The sequence below is a fragment of the Leptodactylus fuscus genome, chromosome 11, assembly GCF_031893055.1.
Source record: "Leptodactylus fuscus isolate aLepFus1 chromosome 11, aLepFus1.hap2, whole genome shotgun sequence".
NCBI lineage: Eukaryota > Metazoa > Chordata > Amphibia > Anura > Leptodactylidae > Leptodactylus > Leptodactylus fuscus.
The window spans coordinates 37,851,747-37,871,924 of NC_134275.1; the positions used below are offsets into that span (position 1 = coordinate 37,851,747).

Consider the following 20,178-nt stretch of genomic DNA (forward strand, 5'->3'; position numbering starts at 1 on the left):
ACTATATGTGGGTACAATTTTGGATTTGTGTGACAGTATAGAACACTATATGGGGGTATTATTTTGTCTTTGTGTGACAGTATAGAGCACTATATGGGGGTATTACTTCGGCTTTGTGTGACACTATAGACCACTATATGGGGGTATTACTTCGGCTTTGTGTGACACTATAGACCACTATATGGGGGTATTACTTCGGCTTTGTGTGACACTATAGACCACTATATGGGGGTATTATTTTAGCTTTGTGTGACAATATAGAGCACTATATGGGGGTATTATTTTGGCTTTGTGTGACACTATAGAGCACTATATGGGGGTATTATTTTGTCTTTGTGTGACACTATAGAGCACTATTTGGGGGTATTATTTTGGCTTTGTGTGACACTATAGAGCACTATATAGGGGTATTATTTTGGCTATGTGTGACAGTATAGCGCACTATATGCTGTTATTATTTTGGCTTTGTTAGGCAGTATTATAGTATTGTATGACTAAGGATCTGATATTACAGGTTGATTTTCTAAGGACATAGCAACACGCGGCCGCCCCATCTACCAAAGTGTAAGCACGACGTCCCCCTCGCCATAAGCACAGGACCCGTCCGCTCTCCGGGTGTACCAATATGGCTGCCCTCCAGCGTTATCCCCATGTGACCCAAACGGCGCGCCTTCCGATTGGTTGGATAAGCAGCCAATCAATGATGACCCGCTCTTTTCTCCACCAATCATATTTTGACAATAGTCCTAGGCGCTACCTGTAGGGGTTGTGAACACTTCCGGATATGTCAGGAGTAGGAAGCTGTCGCTTGGTTCTATCGTGATATCGCAGGAGTTTATAGTATATAGAGGTGAGTACCCTGTCATGCACGAGGCGACTGCAGCGTCTGCAGATGTCGTGGCACGACAAGTCCCAGCATGTCTGTGTACGTTACCACCATGTCGTTGTATTGTTGCCTTGGCAGACACTATGTACATGGTTGGAAGCTTTCATGTAATGAAGAAATGGTTACAGAAACTTGGCATGGCCGGTTACCATAGATTGGCTTGCACATAAACTGTGCTATACCATGTACTTAAAGGGGAGGTCCACCTAAACTGCTGTATAGAAATATGTGGAGCATGACACCAGACTAAGGACCTAGGGCTAAGATGGTTGCTAGGGACTTATCACCTATGAGGTGACGTTGACCAGCATTATGACCCTAGCAACAAATCTGTTAATCATAGCACTGCCGAAAAGGTAGAATCAGCTTTTACCAACCATATAATAGTAATTTGTTTGTATTATAGAGAATCCCTTTAAAGGGATTGTCCTATTAAAGACACTTACCCCCGGCAGCCCCATAGAAGTGAATGGAGCGATGGTCACACGAGCTCCTTCATGTAGAGAATGTAGGGAGACTTTTAATCCCCCTGTTGTCCTGATCACTGGGGGTCCCTGGTGATGCAACATGTATCCCCTATCCTATGGATAAGAGCCAGTGCCTTTAATGGGAAAACCCCTTTAAGACAGACATAGCACAGGTAACTTGATAGGATAAAAGATGGCGGTGGTCGCCTCACCTGTAAATGAATGCAGGTATAGGATGTATGTTGATCCTATGACTATATTTTATGCTGTTCACTTAGTTAGAAAACTAAAAGATAGATTTGACCGCATGTAAGAAGTTCAGGGGCCAAAATCCCTGCTGCATAAGGATCTGCTGTTAGTTTGGGGGCCCCTTATGTCACTTGTCGTCTGCCACTTTTGCGTTTCTTTAGATATCATTTTAAGGACTTGCCCAACCAGCAATTCTCCAGGTAGAGGATGATGTAGAGTTGTAATACCGAGGTCTGGACTGTGATACCAATATGTAGTGTAGTATAATGAATCTCTATTCGTCTCATGCCTCTTCTTATATCCGTGTGCACATCATAGCCTATGTATTATGGGATGTTCCATATTAGTATCACAGAAATAGTGAATCTCGCAGCCCAATGTAAGAAAAAATGATGCTCAAGAACAACTTCCCGATCAGAAGCCGGATGAATCAACTCGCAAGTAAAAAAAGAAGTTCGAGCACCAAAAGTCTTTTTTTGTCAGAGAAATATATTAAAACATAACTTTTAATTGAAAACACATAAATGATTAAACACATAAAAAATAAATGCCAAACTGGGAAAGAATTGTTATTAGAGATGAGCGAACACTTCGAAACAGCCGTTTCGAATAGCACGCTCCCATAGGGAGGAATGGAAGCGGCTGGCACGCAGACTTTGCCGGCCGCTTAACCCCCCACGTGAGAGCGTATATATGTTCCAACTTGCACCCAGTAAACATCTAGTGCGGGGTAGGGAACCTTCGGCTCTCCAGCTGCTGTAAAACTACAACTCCCAGCATGCTCCATTCACTTCCATGGGAGTTCCAAAAACAGCAGTACAAGTATGTATGCTGGGAGTTGTAGTTTTGCAACAGCTGGAGAGCCAAGGTTCCCTACCCCTGCTCTAGTGCTATGACTAAAGGACTACTGGTCCCGAAAAGCATAAGCCCATCTAGGTCCAGTACGTAGTGTGCTTTTGTGCATATCCTTTTTTTTTTTTTTTTTTTTTTTCCTTGTTTGGCATTTCATTACTTATTTTTGTGTTTTCTAATTAAAAGTTATGTTTTAATATATTTCTTCTGACGAGAAAAAATATTTGGTGCTGGAACTTTTTTTTTACTTGCATGATGTTCCATTTTCCTTTGGGGTAAGTGATCACATGATTATATCAGGGCTTACAAATGCGGTTGCCAATACAGATAACGCTAGGTTCACACCTGCGTTCAGGGTCTCCGTTCTATGGTTTCCGTCTTCTGCATGCCAGAAGACGGAAACCATAGACCGGGTCCGGCCGTGAGCGGCGGTGAGTGTTTTAGGCTCTCCACCGCGAAACCGGATTTTTTTATCCGGACACAGAGTACTGCATTGTCCGACTCTGTGTCCGGATTATAAAACCCGGTTTCGCGGCGGAGAGCATAAAACGCTCACCACCGCTCACGGCCGGACAGCTTTCTCACCCATTCAAATGAATGGGTGAGAGAGCCTCCTGCAGGTTTCCGTCTCCTGCCTCTGTTTTAGGCAGGAAACGGAAACCTCAAGTACGGAGTGCCGGGCGCAGATGTGAACGAGCCCTTAACTGACCCATCATCAGGGTTAATGTGCATCACAATAACCCCAATGTTGCTCCATGTTGCACGGACTGGCTACAAAACAGGTTTTATGTCTTCCTGCCCTGGTGCCTTTATGTCTGAGGGCTAATGTCCACTCCATGCCTGGGGCTGTGGCTAGTTGTATAGTACTCCAGCACTGGCACACATTCCCGACTCCTAGTCTGACTCCTAATGGCTCTCAGGATACGCTGCTTGTGCTGCTCACGACGCTCATTCTCCCATCGCTCCTAGTGCTGATGGCGGTGGAGAAAGGAAGTATCACTGCCACCACTAAATTAATGACTCCTGTTATGGCAGGCAGAGGCTGAAATCTCATTCCCAGCGAGAAGCAGAGCACTTGTAGGCAAATCAGGCTCCACCTCCAGTGCACATGCAGGCTGATTTGCCATAAAAAGTTGATTAGCTCTGCATGGGATATGTTTCTGCTCCTACATGGCATTATCATTGAGAGCAGCATTCAGCTCGCTGCGTTGCCATCAGGAGGAAGTGCCCATGCACAGAGTGCTTGAAGGGCATGGGCAGAACCTTTCACCAGGGCTGAGCTTGTGTTTACTGTGGCGGCTTGGTGACTCCAGTCCTCAGTGTTACATTCTTGTACCTGTACATTACTTACACTATATTACATAAATATGTAATTAGTTTTATAGGGGCATATGCCATATGTTTGGCACAGTATAAATCACAAATAATGGGAAGTGCCTGGCAGAATGTAGTGACTCAGAGAACACTTGATCCAACGCTTTAGGTCACTCCATCCTGTCCTTACTAAACATTGCATGCCGTGAGAACATCATATGCCAGGACATGCGTCCGCCTACCCTGGCAGTATAACTACATCCAGCTACGTGTACAACACAGTCGCCGTAGGTGATGTAATGGGATTAAATAATTTATTATCTGCGTTATTCCAAGCACGGACTGAAACATTGGGTACTGTGTCCCCACTCTGATGTCAGAGCCGGTCGTGAGCTCCCTGCAGCCCTACAAGGTATAAGGCAACTGTTCTAATGCAATGGGTAAAGCAAGTTTATTTAGTGATGAAGATAGAAAATCGCTTATAATGCAATTCTGTTGTATACTTCATGATCTGTATATATTTATGGCAAGTGGAAAACATGCCATACATACAGCCATGGATGAGTCAATGCTTTTCTCTAACCCCTTGCATGACAGTATGTGTATCCCTTCAGGCAGTTCATAATGCAGGCCTCATTGGGAAAAATATCAAGAAAGTTATATGGAGTATATACCTGTCAGACTGGTAGGAGTGTTATATGGAATATACCTGGCAGACTGGTAGGAGTGTTATACAGAATATACCTGGCAGACTGGTAGGAGTATTATACAGAGTATACCTGGCATGAGAGATTACAGCAGATTAGGCCCATTCATCTAATCAGTGAGTAAAAGCCATGGCGGGAGACTGGTTGTAGTGTTATGCAGACTATATCGGGGAGACTGATTGGAGTGTTATACGGAAAATATTCGGGGAAGACTGGTTGGAGTGTTATACGGTATTTACCTGACAGGATGGTCAGTGTGCTATACGGTATATCGCTGATATACTGGTCAGAGTGTTATACAGTACCGCATTTTTCGGACTATAAGACGCACCTAGATTTTAGAGGAGGAAATAGGGAAAAAAATTTGGAAGCAAAAAATGGTAAAAATATTTAATATATGGGAGTTGTAGTTTTGCAACAGCTGCAAGGCCACATTGTATTCTAGGGAATGGAGGTGATTTAGAACTCTTATTTATTTAATTTTTTTTTAATTATGTATTTTTAAAGCTTTGTGGTTTTTTTTTTAAACTATTTTATTAGTTTCTAGGGGGCTTGAACCTGCAGTCATTTGATTGCAAGTCCCATAGACGGCAATACAACTGTATTACCATCTATGGGACATTCTGTATATTACTATTACGGCTGGTCATAGACTAGCCGCAATGGTAATATTGCAATGACAGGCCTGGGAGCCTTCATTAGGCTCCCGGCTGTCACCCGAACAGGTCGGCTCCTGCGATATCGCCACGCAGGAGCTGGCCTGCAACTTTACAGGTATGGGGCCGGTGGGGACCGTCCTGAGGGGGGGGGGGATAGTTTACACTTTGGGTGGGGGGGGAAGGGGCTGCCAATACAGACCCGGCATCCACTGTAATAGGTGGATGTCTGGGAGGGTTAGACGCCGGCACATGTGTCGGGGCCTGAGACATCGCTACACTCCTGCCCTGCATGAAGCCAGCAGCGGGAGGAGCGATGCTGCTATTGCGGGGAGGGATGGAGGAGCGGAATAGCATCACTTCTGCCGCTGCTGGCTTCATGCAGGGCAGGAGTGTAGCGATGTCTCAGGCCCCGGCATATGTGCCGGCGTCTAACCCTCCCCGGCATCCGCCTTCCTATTACAGCGGATGCTGGGTCTGTATTGAGGCCACATTCGGACCATAAGACGCACCCTTCTTTTCCCCCAAAATTTGGGGGAAAAAAAGTGCCTCTTATAGTCCGAAAAATACGGTACTTGGTGGACTGGTCGAAGTATTATGCAGTATATACCTGGTAGACTGGTCAGAGTGTTAGACAGTACTGTATATAGTTGGCAGATGTGTTGGAGTGTTAGACGGTATATACCTGTCAGACTGGTCAGTGTGTTATACAGTATATAACTGAGGTAGTGGTTGAAGTGTTAGACGGTATATACTTGGCAGATGTGTTGGAGTGTTCTAAGATACTAGCATTACCTGCGACTTCGTCCGCAGCCCCCTCACCCTCTGCGCGACCCACCTGCAGCGCGGCCCCTCCCCTTGCCTTGCGGGTGCAGTGGGCCCCTCCAACACCATTGCGCCCATGGTCCCCCGGCCCCCACCTTACGTCCCACTGCCTCCCTTTAAGGCCGTCCCCCCCCCTCCCCCCCGGCCCACCTGTTTCCTCCCTACCCGTGGCCCCTGATTCTGCCTCCTTATGCCCCTTCTGGTCTAGGCAAGACACATTTGCCAGAACTGTCTCTGAAGCTTTGGGACAATCCCAGTAAATTCAGGACTGCTATAGTATACAGTACATGTCTGTCTCCAGATGTGCTAGTCTGCAATTGTGAAAATCTCATCCACATCGCTGCGGCTGTGATAGGCTATAGATGATCCAGATGGAAAATCTGCTGCATACATGACACATGTGAACATACACTTAAAGGGGCTGATAGAGGCCTAGGGGGGCTAGGGGCTGATAGAGCCCCACATATGCGTGAATAGCCTTTAAAAAGGCCATTCGGTCACTGGTAAAATTATATTAAACTACCCCCCCCCCCCCCCCCCCCCGGTTTTAAAATAATACCCTAAAAAAAGAATATGTTGTACTTGCCTATTGTGCACGGTGGGCGGGCATTCAGGGTCCGACGATATCTTCAGCCACGCCTCCTCTTCCAGCGATGTCCTACTGCTACTGCGCATGCATCCGCAACATTATTTATCAATGGCAGTTTGTGAGCGCCGGAGGAAGACTGGACCCGAGGACATCGCTGGAAGAGGAGGCGTGGCTGAAGATGCCGTCGGACCCTGAATGCCCGCACACCGTGCACGATAGGTAAGTACAACATATTCTTTTTTAGGGTTTTATTTTAAAACTGGGGGGGGGGGGGGGGGGGGGGGTAGTTTAATATAATTTTACCAGTGACTGAATGGCCTATTTAAAGGCTATGCACGCATATGTGGGGCTCTATCAGCATGATTTTGCTGATAGAGCCCCTTTAAAGGAAATGTGTTATGAGAATTTGTGACTTTGAACAACCAGCATGTCCTTGTGGATTGAAGGTTTAAGGCTATTGCACAGTGTAGTAATGAAACCACATACGGTAACTATGTTTCTGATATAACTGGAGCCGGGCGCCCTTGATACCTGCTCACCTTTCTAAATTGTTCCCTGTGTTTACTCTTGGATCATATGATGAACATGTTGTAAGGAGACAGCAATAGGGGTGCACTACAGTATTTACAGGCAAACATAGTGTTAATAGATAGTAGTTCATGTTTAGTATACAGGGCATCTTGGGTATTGTAGTTTTGCAGCAGCTGGAGGGCCACAGGTTTGAGTCCGCTGCTGATATGGATGTGGTGTACAGGAGGATAGGTCATTAATATCAGATCTGTGGGGTCTGACACCTGGGACCCCCATGATCAGCTCTATGAAGGGACCCAAGCATTCAGAAAAGAGCTGCGCCGTATATTGTATAGTGGTGTGGCTTAGTATTTTCCAATGTATTCAGTAAACTTAATGACTGGGGTTTGACTTATTTTGCAGTCTTGAGTGTTGGATAAAAATGTATTTGTGTAGGTGTTTAGGGTCACATGCAACACTTATGATTCACAAGGTGTATTTCATATTTAGGTTAGAAGTATTTTGGGGATATGAGGTGTGTTGCCGCTTATCCCACCACTTTACACTATAGACATGTATGATTATACCTTTGTATGTCACTAAATGCCACGAGTAGTAGCACAGCGCCATCTAGACGGAGACTGTGAGATAACAGGGACTTAGTTTAGGGAAAGTTATACTATTTGTGAAATTCTTCCACACGATGTGACACTTGTAGTAATCTAATCTCTATATTCTCTTTCTATTTTGCGGGTACGGCTAGAAGAAGAGAAAAGCCGAGTGCTCTAGGGCAGGAATTGTGCCTCTGTACTAAATTATGCGGTTAGCAGGTAAGTTTACTAACCCTGTAAGGGGTATACCTGTCTCATGTCCCTGGGATATACCATCACTTTATGATCAATGGAGGTGCAGCCTCTGAGACTGCAACAATTCTTAGAATTACAGTGGTGTCCTGGGCCCATATTGATTTTTTTTTCTCCTCCATATTGTATCTGATACCTCGGGTTCTGACACCCGGGCCCTACACAGGTAAAGCTGTTCCATCAGTCTGCAGGTGCTGGAAGCTGCTGCCGTGGAGAAGAAGCATGTGCAGGCTACTAATATTTCAGTGACAGGGTTGTAACTCTGCTCTTATTACTTGTATAGGAGCAGACTGCACCCACTTCACATCTACTGCAGCACCTGGAGGCTGCCAGAACAGCCGATAGGTGCAGGGTCCTGGTATTGGACCACCACAAATTACATACTGATGAGCTATTCTGTGGGTAGGTCATCAGTATTAAAAGGCCATTTGTGGTTGAGGAAACCGGTTTAAGTGGCCACAGCTCTGATTTAGAGCTGTTATCAATGCACAGCGGGACTCTTGGCCACTTGGCTGTGCAGGAAACTGCAGCTAGCCACATTTATTTGAGTGGATCTCTCCTGCAATTCCTTGCATGACAGGTCACCAAAGCACTGATGTACAGTCCTGAATTAGTTCTGCCGTCCTTCCGTTCTCCGAATCAGTGGGGTGTCCTTGATGTCAGGCGCCCACCAATCATGAAGGGGTTTACATATTAATGACCTGTTCATAAGATAGGTTATCAATATCTGATCCATATGGATCTCTACAGATCAGCTATTTAAGAAGACTGCAGTATCAAATACATTGCATAGGGGCTGTGCTTGGTATTGCAGCTCAACCTCATTCATTTCAATGGGTCTGAGCTTCAAACAGGCCATGTGACCAATGAATGTAACGTCAAGTAAAGTGGAAGCTTTGCTCATTCAAGCAGGTGATCTGCATGAGCATTGGACATCCAATCTCCACCGATCAGGTAATGATAACCTATTCAACACTCCTCCTAAGTGATGGCTTACTCTAGCCATATACTATCCCTTTATGAGAAGGGAATATCCCTTTATGAAGAACTTCTCAACTGGGATGTGGGTGAAAGGCTTGAATACATTGACATTCCGGTATGTGATGACAGGTCCAGTGCGTATTATCGTGGTACTCCTCACAGTGGGCCTGACATGGATATTAGCTGGAATCATCCTGGGAACACAGAATGGCTTTCCCCAATTACAGCAGATTATGGGTGGTAAGTAAGTCATGATACCTGCCATGGTCAGGCTGTGCCCTCTCATCTCATTTATTATATTGTGATCAATACCACGCTTCACTCTCAGCCCCCTAATGTATTGCCCACCTAATATATTGACTTGCCATGTTGTCTTAATTGTGCTCATTGTCTGCAGGTTCCGATGTGGTCAGTACAGCTGGTGAGTATATGTGCCAGTGTCTCCATAAAACCTGGGCACACTTGTACTAACTTCTACTAACTGGACACCTGAATGATGATAATTTTCACTAACCATTCTCAGTCCACCTGCTACTCATGAAATTGTCATTCATTTCACATGTGGTGCAAGCGACTGTATGCCCAACACGGTTAAACCAGAGCAAGCGTCTCTGACAGCGACACAACTTACCAGACTGTGTTGCGGCATGTGCTGCGCTGGTATACAGATGTGTGAAACCAGGACCTGCACAGTTTATGCCAAAATACATGCAAGATCGATGACTGCTTATTGACTCCTGGATAGTCCCATTATACATCTGGGTACAGCTGGCACACACCCTAGTCCTGGATGAAGTGTCTGCATGGTCATCCATGGATAAAGCATACCTCAAATCCACTGGTGACATATGTAGATCCTGCAAACTAAGGCTCATTTACGAACCGCGGACATAAATTGCTGCTCCACTTAGGCAAACGGGATGTATTTGTGGGTAATGCTTACCTTCTATGTGTTTTAACAATCTTCGCTGCTTGGCTGCATTTTTAAACTCTGCTCCATTGGGATACAGCTTTGGTCATTAATTCTAATATAGGTGCAAAGTAGTCTGAAATGACAAAGGGTCGGGTGCGGTTCTGTCACTTCCCTCATGCTCTACACTGCAGCTTTGCTTGTCTTAGTGTCAGTGCATTATTTTAAATGTGTCATATGTCTCTTCTAAGTACACTGAAAGCATAGAGCAAGTCGTCTTTAGTTGTCCAATTTTCTGAAATTTTGGCATGTTTTTCTAGTGATACTCTTGTGCCCCACCTACTTGGACACATTCAGAAAAAGATGCATAGGGCGTTTGTATAAAATTACTGTGGAGCTTCAAGTCTCTTTTCTCTTCACATAAGTCCTAAAACTGTATGACTACAGCCACCACTAGGGGGAGCTCACTGCATATGTATTTATACCACTGCTTACATGTTCACAAATTTTACAAAAAACTTTTTTTTATTCACATCAGTGCTGCTCAGTACTTCTCTATAATGCCCTATATGCTGCTACTTTTGAGTCAGATAGTTATGAAGCGCAACCTCCTGTTTTCTCTATGTTCAGCCACAGTAGTCTAGTCTAGAATCTAGTCTCCAGTCACAAGAGATGGCTCCTGTAGTCGGGAAAACTGTTACAATTGCAGAATACAATGCATATGGTGGCTAGTCTGTACACACATATGGCAGCTTATCCTTGTTGTGGTAGAATTTGGTTAACCTCACCTTTTGTTTCTGAGCTTCTAATTCTTAAGTACATTTTGGGGGAATGTAACAGTCCAGCTGCAGAAAAGACCATACACAAAAGTCTGATGTGTGAAGTCTTCTAAATGCCCTCACAGCAATCCGCTTGTTTTATAGTGACTGGTCTCACAATGTAAAACAAAGTTTGATCCAGTGGGAATGATGCCTTTAGGGCCTCGCTTCCAATCAGAGTTTGGATACAGTATAATGCATGCATGAAATGTATAGAACTCCAAAAGTCATCCGACAGGTTAGCTATGCTTTAATTAAAGCTGTCAAAATCTCAGTGCAGTGAGCTCCCTATAGTGGTGGCTGCAGGAACACCTTGTGTGAATAAGGAAGATCAGTACTGGGCCTATTTCTTACCATGTGGCTCCTTCTATGGAAGGTACACCATTGACAGGTTTATGGAGATGGGCAGAGGGTTATCCATCTGTGGTTCATCCAGGCTGTATATTGGGTTTGGGTCTAAAGCAACCTATGTTATGTGCCCATGTTGAAAGCACTGAATATTTAGCTGTTATCTTGGGTTGCTGACTGACATAACCCCCCCCCCCTCCCCCGCAGTAATGCATCTATACATTTTTATACTTCTGACGTCACTGACTTTCGTAAATGACCCTTAGTGGCCGGTTCTGCACATTCACATGAGCCGCACCTCTCTGTCACAGCCTTCTCTGTCTTTCTGTGACCTCTGCCTTCTTTCCTCTCAGACCCACGGCCCAGGAAGTATAAATGTGGCTTACCGCAGCCGTGTCCTGAAAAGCACTTTGCCTTCCGAGTAGTGAGTGGGGCAGCGAACGTCATTGGCCCGAAAATCTGCTTTGAAGATAAAATGTAAGTCCAAACTGCATGCAAGATGGTGGTGGGTATGGTTCTACCAGCTATGCAGTGAGCTAGGGTTAGGTTAGGACCTCATCTACTAGCCAGAGCAGCTATAAAGAATGTCTTTCACTCTGGAGGACTCTGCATATCTGTGCATTACATAAAAAAACATGGATTTCAATGGGAACGGTGTAATTCTCTATATTGCCTGTGGTGGCACTGCAGAGCACTTGATGTTTACTTCCTGCTTATTACTAAATATCACATCAGTGGGACAATCTGTGAGCAGTTCATGGCAATAGAAATAGTTATTCTCCATGTTATTTCCCTTGATAAGTCGCTGGAAACAACAGCTACTCTTTAAGGATCCTTGCAATAAATGTAGAATTTTCTACTGCTTTTTATAGTTTTGTTTTTTGTTTTTATCACAGGTTGATGAGCAGTGTCCAGAACAATGTCGGTCGTGGGCTGAACATTGCACTAGTTAATGGTAAGTTAGTTGGCGTGTACGTTACTTACCAATATTACATTCTTGTGATATACTAAACTTAAGAATCCCTTTAGTCAGTGGGCAATGCTAAGCTTCTTTGGTGCGATTCCCTATATATAGTAGACTAAATTTGGGGTGTATTTTTAATTTTGGTATTGAATAGTGTAAGGTGGAGGTAAATGATACTCTTTGGGTGAGGGTCTTTCAGAATTTTGCTATAGGGTCCCTTGCTGTCTTATGTCCCCAGTTGTACACTGGTAAGAAACTAACATGATTCTTTCCATATTCCAGGAGTGAATGGAGAACTCATCGAGGCCAAGACTTTCGACATGTGGGATGGAGGTAACTTCTCATATGTGCAATTAAATCTAGCTATGAGAGAATTAAAGGGGTTGTGCCATTATGGATGCTTATTACCTATCCACTGTCCGATCGCTCGGGGCTTGACCCCTGGGTCCCACAGCGATCAGAAGGAAAGGGGACCGAAAGTCCTTGTGTGACCAGCGCTCCATTACAGTCCCAGGTTCCCAAGTGATCACGAGGACAGTGGTCCTAAAGCCACCTTGTGAATGGCGCATTTGTCTCAGTTGCTCCTTTTATTAAAGGGATAAATAGAAAAAATTTCCACACTCTAATAGTCTAAAACCATATTCAAGTTTATTAGTATCTAAATATAAAAAACATACAGATACAAATAATATCATCCAATACACATACAAATATTGTGGGGAATCAAAGAGATAATAGTACCAGTAAACACCAAGGTGGTATGTGTAGTACAGGGTAACACTGTTTGTATCTGTATTTTTTTTATATTTAGATACTAATAAACTTGAATAGATTTATACTATTAAAGTGTGGAAGTTTTTTTCTATTTATTGCTATATGAGTTTCTCCACACTTGCTATGCAGTATTGGCCTCTTATGCCTTATTATATTTTATTAAAGGGATGCAAAAATCCCATTCATCGTTCACTCAGTTATGCCTCTCTCATCCTGACTTATGCCTATCTTGGCTGGAGCATAATCAGCTCTCATCCTTCCTAAGGAAATTCTCCCTCCCACCCCAGCTCTCCTTACCCTTGTTGGCCTTGGAGTCCATCCTCGCACGCAGACCCCCCTCAGCGCGCGTTGTCAGCCTTGTATGAAATACTCCTCACTGATGCCACACCGGGGCTTCCCTCCTATGTGGATGCCTGGATTTCTGACCTCTCCTTAGGTCTGCAACCTGCTGGTCGGGACAAGTCCTTCTTACTGGCTCTGCCCTGCAGTGCACAGGAGAGGAGCTTCAAGATTCTAACCCGATGGTATAGGTGTCCTGACCTACTTCACAGGATCTAACCTACGGTTTCTGACCAGTGTTGGCGCTGTGGTACCGAAAAGGGCACTATGCTCCACATTTGGTGGGACTGTGAGGTCCTTCGGCCCTTCTGGTATGCAGTCTTTTCCCTATACTCTAGAGCAGGGGTGCCCAATACGTCGATCGCGATCTACCAGTCGATCGCAATGGACGTATGGGTCAATCGCGGGATGCAGCCAGGGATCCCCGGTGTCTGCTTGTTCACAGTGCAGGCTGAGAGTCGACTCTCAGCCTGCGCTGTGAACAAGCACTCCGGACACTTGCAGGCTGCTCTTAGGGATGGAGGGGGCTGGGGTGCTGCTTATTTACAGCACAGGCTGAGTCCTCTACGGACACTGGCAGGCGGGGCTGCCGCAGCCCTGGCCTCCCAGTGTCCAGAGATAACTCTCAGCCTGCGCTATGAACAAGCAGACAGCGGGGATCCCTGGGCGGCCACAGAACGCGGCTGTCTCCTGCTCTCATGCTCCGCACGGCCCTGCCCACATACCCGGCCCCGCCCACAGGCCTGGCCCCGCCTACAAGAAGTGGGTAGCAGATCTTTCGACTTGGTCATGTAATAAAGTAGCTCACATGCTGACAAAGTGTGAGCACCCCTGCTCTAAAGTCTGTGGGGCGCCCTGTCGCCATCTCTCCCCAGTTAGCCCTTTTGTCGGTCATTCCTTGTAATATTTCTGAGATTAAGAAAGACCTCCTGGGGCATTTCCTCACGGCTGCCACGGCTGTCATACCAAGACACTGGCGTAGCCCTACTCCAGCTTCCATGCTTGAGTTTCTCCAGGAATTTCTCCTCATTTGGAGAATGGAAGCTCTGGTTGCGGAGGATCCACCTGACTCCTCCAGGTTCGAGTGCCTCTGGCGAGTTCGAGTGCTTCTGGTCTTGGGTGCTGTTTCAGGAGTCCTCCGACTTCTCCTCTTTCTCCTGAGTTGGGGCTCGAATGCTCTTCACATTCTCCTATCTTTCTTTTTTTTCCCCTTCTGGCTTTCACCCTCTCCCTTCTGTCTTGTCTCGTCTTTTGTGTTTGTGATTGTAGCTTTGTCATTCTGTTTGTCTTTTATGTTCTACTCTGGTCCCTGTTCCCCTCCCTTTCTCATTGCTACTTGTTTTGGTCGGCTTTCGCTGATTTGTTTTCCCTCTCACCTTGCCATGGTACTGAGTTTATGCTGATACGATATGCCAGTCGAGGGTTTTCTCTCGCCCGTCTCTGTTGTACGTGGCCTGCGTGCCTTACTTATTGATTTCACAGTTTGTTTTGTATTTTACGTTTTTTTGAAAATCTTTTATAAAAACTGATTATACATAAAATTCCCATTCATGTGACTAGTGAGGTGTCCAGTGGTCAGACACATCGCCTATTCTGTGGAACATCACCTTTAAAGGGGTTTATCGGGACTTGCATATTGGTAACCTAACCTTTAAACCCGTTAGATCTGCTTTTTAAAGAGGTGGTGCTCACAAATGCTGTGGCCTCTTCCATGTATCTTATTCATCAGTCACATGGTACATCATCAGCAGAGCTACAATACCAAGTACAGGCCCTATGCAAAGTACTATACTGTGCCTGGTATTCATTGAAGAGCTGCAGTGCTTACCCAAACTCTGTGGTCTCCAACTAGCTAACCTGTGGGGACCCCAGTTGCCAGATCCCTATCGGTTGTATATTGATGACCTATTGTAATCCGATGGCTGGTCAGGTAATGGAGGGGGTGTACATCTCACCCAGACTACGAAGGTGGGTGAGATGAGAAAACTCCAGAAAAAAACATTTCTCAGCAGATAATTATTGTTTGCTGAGTGTTATTTCAAAGTTCCAGTTACTGGGCTGGATTTTTAGGAATGGCAGGTAGGATTGGTAGTGGGACCTATCCTTCCACCCCCCTCCAGTCCACACTTTGGGGATGATCCGGCAGAGAGTCTCCTCGTCAAGGAGGCTTAAGAAGCCAGCTCCAGCAGCAACACTTTGGCAGAGCTTGGCTGGAGAGTCAACAGAGAGGTCATGTTTTTGGAGCCGTGTCCTGAGTGAATCAACTGGCTTTTGGATTTCTGTTGATATAGGTGAGGTAACCTATTCTGTGTTTAGTTAGCGCCTAGCCGGGCAGTTATTTATTTTTGTATTGTTTCCTTTTGTTGCTGCACTATATTTTTGAGTGAAAATAAACTCTACCTTTGTTTTGGACCAAGAATCCGGACTTTTGTGTCTATGCCACCCCACCTAGCAACCCCAGACCCTGACACTATCTAAAGACAAGTCCTATACTCTTCACTTCTTTGCCATCTTTTCCACACATCTTTGTTTATTTGTTTTCTGTTTTTTTTGTTGTTTTTTTGTCTTTTTAAGATGTTACCGAGCTTATGAATTATCTGCGCCCCATTCATGAAGGAACCTTGTTACTGTTGGCTTCCTATGATGACCCGGCCACAAAGTGAGTTGCAAAAGAAACAACTTCATTTTATCTAAACTGACTTTTCCATGGTGTGAACCTTTCTTGGGTTTTTGTGTCCCTCTCTAGAATGAATGAAGATGCCAGGAAGATGTTCATTGAACTGGGGAGCAGCTCAGCCAAGGAGGTAGCATTCAGGGACAGCTGGGTCTTTGTGGGAGCAAAAGGGGTTCAGGATAAATCTCCGTTTGAACAGGTACGGCTATGGTCTGTGGCTTTTCTTTCTACTTCCTTGTGTTTATTATTAGAGATGAGCGAGTAGTATTTGATCAAATACCTCCCCTGCCATAAGTATTTGTGTAATCGGCTGAACATCTAGGGGTTAAACGCATCGAATATTCGATGCGCTTAACCCCTTGGTGTTCGGCCGCTTACACGAATATCTATGGCAGGGAGGTATTCGATCGAATACTACTCGCTCATCTCTATTTATTATCAAAGCTGAAAACTAAAGATATATAGTAATAGTGTAACAAGTAATATGTACATACTGTATGTGATGTATGATACCATATACATACAGCAGTCAGTGATGATGGATTGACTATAAATCAGAGTCCTCACTCCTGACATGTCCATTTCAGTAATAATTTCCATTCCACATGCAAAAAATACCCATATTTATGTATCACAAAATGACCCCAGTAAAAACTGTTGTCGCACGAAAACAAACAAACTGAAAGACAATGCCTGTGAGACAGCTAGAATAAAAATGAAAAGAGAATCACTAAAGGCCAAACTTAGTGTGCATCTTTAAAGAGCTAGGAAATAGCGCCACACCTGCCCATGGGTTTTGTTTGGTATTGCAGCTCAGTGCGACTCTCTACAATACTACACACAACCTGTGTATAGGTGCGTTACGGTTATGGAAGCAAGCAGGCTTGGGTTTCTAATTCTGGGCAATCCTGTTTTAGGCCTTGTACACACACGTGTGTGCAGGGTACATGTAAGTAAAGAAGAAGAAAGACCGATGGATGCGAGGATAAACTGCGCTACTCTCTTGAGATAAAATACGTTCTTTATTCCGCTGAATAAAGAACGTATTTTATCTCAAGAGAGTAGCGCAGTTTATCCTCGCATCCATCGGTCTTTCTTCTTCATTTATCGTTCCCTAAGGGGTATTTGGATGTTATTACTGCTGCTGTAAATCTCCCTTGTGTTTGGTACACGATCTTTTCAAATATATTTAAGTGTATGTTTGGGAATCATCTGGGTTGCTCGGTATATATATATATATATATATATATATATATATATATATATATATATATATATATATATATATATATTTTTTTTTTTTCTTGTTAGTATGTAAGTAAAGAAGGCACGGATGTCATATGGATGGATATCCTTGATTTTCACATTAACCATACATTGAGATGAATGGATCAAGTTATAAATCCGGACAGCTATAGGACCTGCTCCATAATGTGCAGCGCTTCACTATGGCCCGGACACACAGCTGCAAAAACTATCGCTTTGTGTGGGGGCCCATAGAAAGGAATGGATCTGTACGCAACAATGGATAAAACAAAAAATTTTTTTTTTATATATATATATATATATATATATATATATATATATATATATATATATATAATGTTGTGTGCATGAGGCCTTAAGAATCTATTCTTTGCTAAGTATTGTCCAGTTTGCAGAACCCCTTGTGTTATGTAAGGTCCTAACTAGCTGATCGTGGGAGTCCCAGCTAATGGACCAAGTAGCGATCAGCTTTCACCACAGATGTGGATGTAGTTTAGTCACCTGGCAGGTCCTTTAGAGCAAGAGCCACTTTGTGAAGTCCTCCAACCTTTATCCAAAACCAATGACCTCTTATCTTTTGCAAATAAAGCCCAAAAGCCAGAGAAATTTCACCCTATGTAATCCCAAATTAAATTTAAAAAAAATGTCCCCTTGTATTTTACAGCTGATGAAGAACAGTAAAAACAGCAACAAGTATGAGGGATGGCCCGAGGCTGTGGAGTTGGAGGGCTGTGTGCCCCAACGTACACTAGATGTCGAGTGAACGAGTGGTCAAGACAACCAACCCAAGCAGGACCCGAGTGCACTGGTGACACACCATACATCAATGATTTCTCCGTTTCCTGATCTGTCAGCCATTATCTGATCTGTCTACTGACAGTAACTGCACCATACATGGATAATACTGCCAGTCCGGTGTCCTTCTCCATCCAGTGCATTTGGATGAACCCAGCCATGAGAGGTGCAGACTGTTAGCGGGTTTGATACATGGCATGAAGACTCCAAATAATGACTACCAAATCTACCAACCACTCGCTGATCAAGAGCGATGGAAAATAAGTTGCAAAAGTAATTGTACATTTATTCCACGCATGTCTCCTTCTCATCATTGGTCTTCGTTGCATGATCTGTGGAAGATGAACATTAGGGCTAAACCTCTGCAAGCACCGATATTCTTACTGGATGTGCATGGGCAGATATCAGGAACTTGCCTCAGGAGACTCTAGAGCCATTATGTGGCTAATTGAGGGGGAGGTGGGGTGGATAAGGGCTACAGTGGTCATTTTAAGATTGTCGTATTGGTCATATGACGACATGGTGCTGGTCATCTGAACCACACATTCCCTACTATATTTGGTTCTCTGCCTGGAAGAACCTGAAATGGTTGCTTAATAATGATGATAATGGGACTGAATCTGATGACCTACTACTACTACTTCCTCCTCAATGGCGACGTGGCATGTTAATAAGGCAATCAAAGGGTGCGATATAATGTGCCCTGAGACAATGTTACTAGATCATTATAATTTATTTTAATATTATAAACAGTTGGGGGGGGGGGGCAAAGGGTTAATAAACGGTGGTGATTTCACACCACACACCAAAAATCATCCCCGTCCATGACCCAGAATGTAGGGCGAGCTGCAGTAGCCTTCATACATGGTGTGATTCAGAGGGAGTGGCGTATGGCTGCCTTTGTGTAAGACATTAGCAGTGGGTGCGTGTGCATTGATTGTGAGAGCGTATGTGATGGATAGGGGGCAGAAGGTGGCAGGCCTAGATGCTTCCTCCATGATGACTTTTCTCTTTTTTTTTTTTTTTTTTTTTTTTTTTTACAGAGTACAATATCATGTGTACTTTCCAGTAAATTAAGTTTTCTTATACCAGCCTCTGTGGTTTATTTAATGGAAATATTTACATGATATATATTATTTCCTTAAAGGGGTTGTACCGTAATGGAAAGGTCTCACTTAACCACAATTTATTACCTAGCTGTCCTCTGGGGCCCCTATGGCCACTAAAATGGGCTTCTTTTGAAGCAGAGAACTTGAGTGGTAGCCAGGCACTGAATGGGTAGAATTCATCAGTCTATTCACACTTGAAACAACATTTAGGAAGTTTGTGACTGTTGCCAGCGTGACTCCGTACTAGATACTCCACTTTACTGAGATTTGTTAAAACTTCCCTGATAATCTGGGACACCATTGCGACTTGGAAAGAAGTTAAGAAAATGTATGGCTTGTGTTATATTGTCTCTACATATAAGCCCTTATGGCCCCATCCTGAATTACCCCAAGGTTTCTAAGACTGGAGACAGACGGGATACATATTGACCTAAGCCCACCTACTCCATCTAGCAGAGATGACATTACTTACATTTCAGGAACTGCAGAACTAACACACTATTTACCTGACCCACGTCTTACAGTTTTCCAACTTGAAAGCTTCTGCTTGCATTGCCTATGGGAAACCAGCAAAGAGGTGAGTAATAACCCGATGGCGAATTTGTTTGGCCCTGACCCAAAACTCCAAACCCTCTCTCCATTATATCCGACCATAAAATCTATTTGATATTGCCCTAATGTAGAGAAATTATTTAAAGGTTGGGCTAAATTCCTCCCGGGTACTGGCTTTGTACATTATTGGACAATCTGTGTGCTACATTGGGTACTTCACTTTGTAACATCATTTGGCAATCGCTAAGCATGCATGTACAACTATGTGTTTAGGTTGCTGAAATAATAATAAAAAAATCTATATATTTTGACTGTGCACATGGGGCAATCAAGACTTTGGCCAGATTTTCCAGCCCAGAACTAGTCAGGAGATGGGACTCTTTGCCTTATAGTGATCTATACTGCCGGGACTCCTTGCCTTATAGTGATCTATACTGCTGGGACTCCTTGCCTTATAGTGATCTATACTGCCGGGAGTCCTTACCTTGTAGTGATCTATACTGCCGGGACTCCTTGCCTTGTAGTGATCTATACTGCCGGGACTCCTTGCCTTATAGTGATCTATACTGCCGGGAGTCCTTGCCTTGTAGTGATCTATACTGCTGGGACTCCTTGCCTTATAGTGATCTATACTGCCGGGAGTCCTTGCCTTGTCGTGATCTATACTGCCGGGAGTCCTTGCCTTGTAGTGATCTATACTGCCGGGACTCCTTGCCTTATAGTGATCTTA

At 44.3% G+C, this 20,178-nt stretch overlaps 1 protein-coding gene across 4 annotated transcripts; it reads left to right on the forward strand.

Annotated features, from left to right (window-relative positions):
* The first annotated feature begins 770 nt into the window (after nucleotides 1-770).
* On the forward strand, nucleotides 771-18,789 carry FAM3A (FAM3 metabolism regulating signaling molecule A). 4 transcript variants are annotated; one of them, XM_075258824.1, is made up of 10 exons: nucleotides 771-850; nucleotides 7,819-7,885; nucleotides 9,029-9,139; nucleotides 9,297-9,320; nucleotides 11,329-11,452; nucleotides 11,872-11,930; nucleotides 12,222-12,272; nucleotides 15,627-15,711; nucleotides 15,799-15,925; nucleotides 17,657-18,789. In XM_075258824.1, exons 2-10 carry the CDS (start codon nucleotides 7,873-7,875, stop codon nucleotides 17,753-17,755), a joined length of 693 nt encoding a protein of 230 aa, XP_075114925.1. In that variant the 5' UTR covers nucleotides 771-850; nucleotides 7,819-7,872; the 3' UTR covers nucleotides 17,756-18,789. The 4 variants fall into 4 exon arrangements, with proteins under 4 accessions (XP_075114925.1, XP_075114926.1, XP_075114924.1 ...); XM_075258825.1 differs by having other exon boundaries at nucleotides 782-850; nucleotides 7,822-7,885; XM_075258823.1 differs by lacking the exon at nucleotides 771-850 and having other exon boundaries at nucleotides 7,805-7,885.
* The last annotated feature ends 1,389 nt before the right edge of the window (nucleotides 18,790-20,178 follow it).

Bases quoted from the DNA above. Each gene is read 5' to 3' on its own strand.
- FAM3A (XM_075258824.1), top strand. The intron at 9,140-9,296 runs GTAAGTAAGTCA...CATTGTCTGCAG, and splicing joins ATTACAGCAGATTATGGGTG to GTTCCGATGTGGTCAGTACA. The intron at 11,931-12,221 runs GTAAGTTAGTTG...TCCATATTCCAG, and splicing joins GAACATTGCACTAGTTAATG to GAGTGAATGGAGAACTCATC.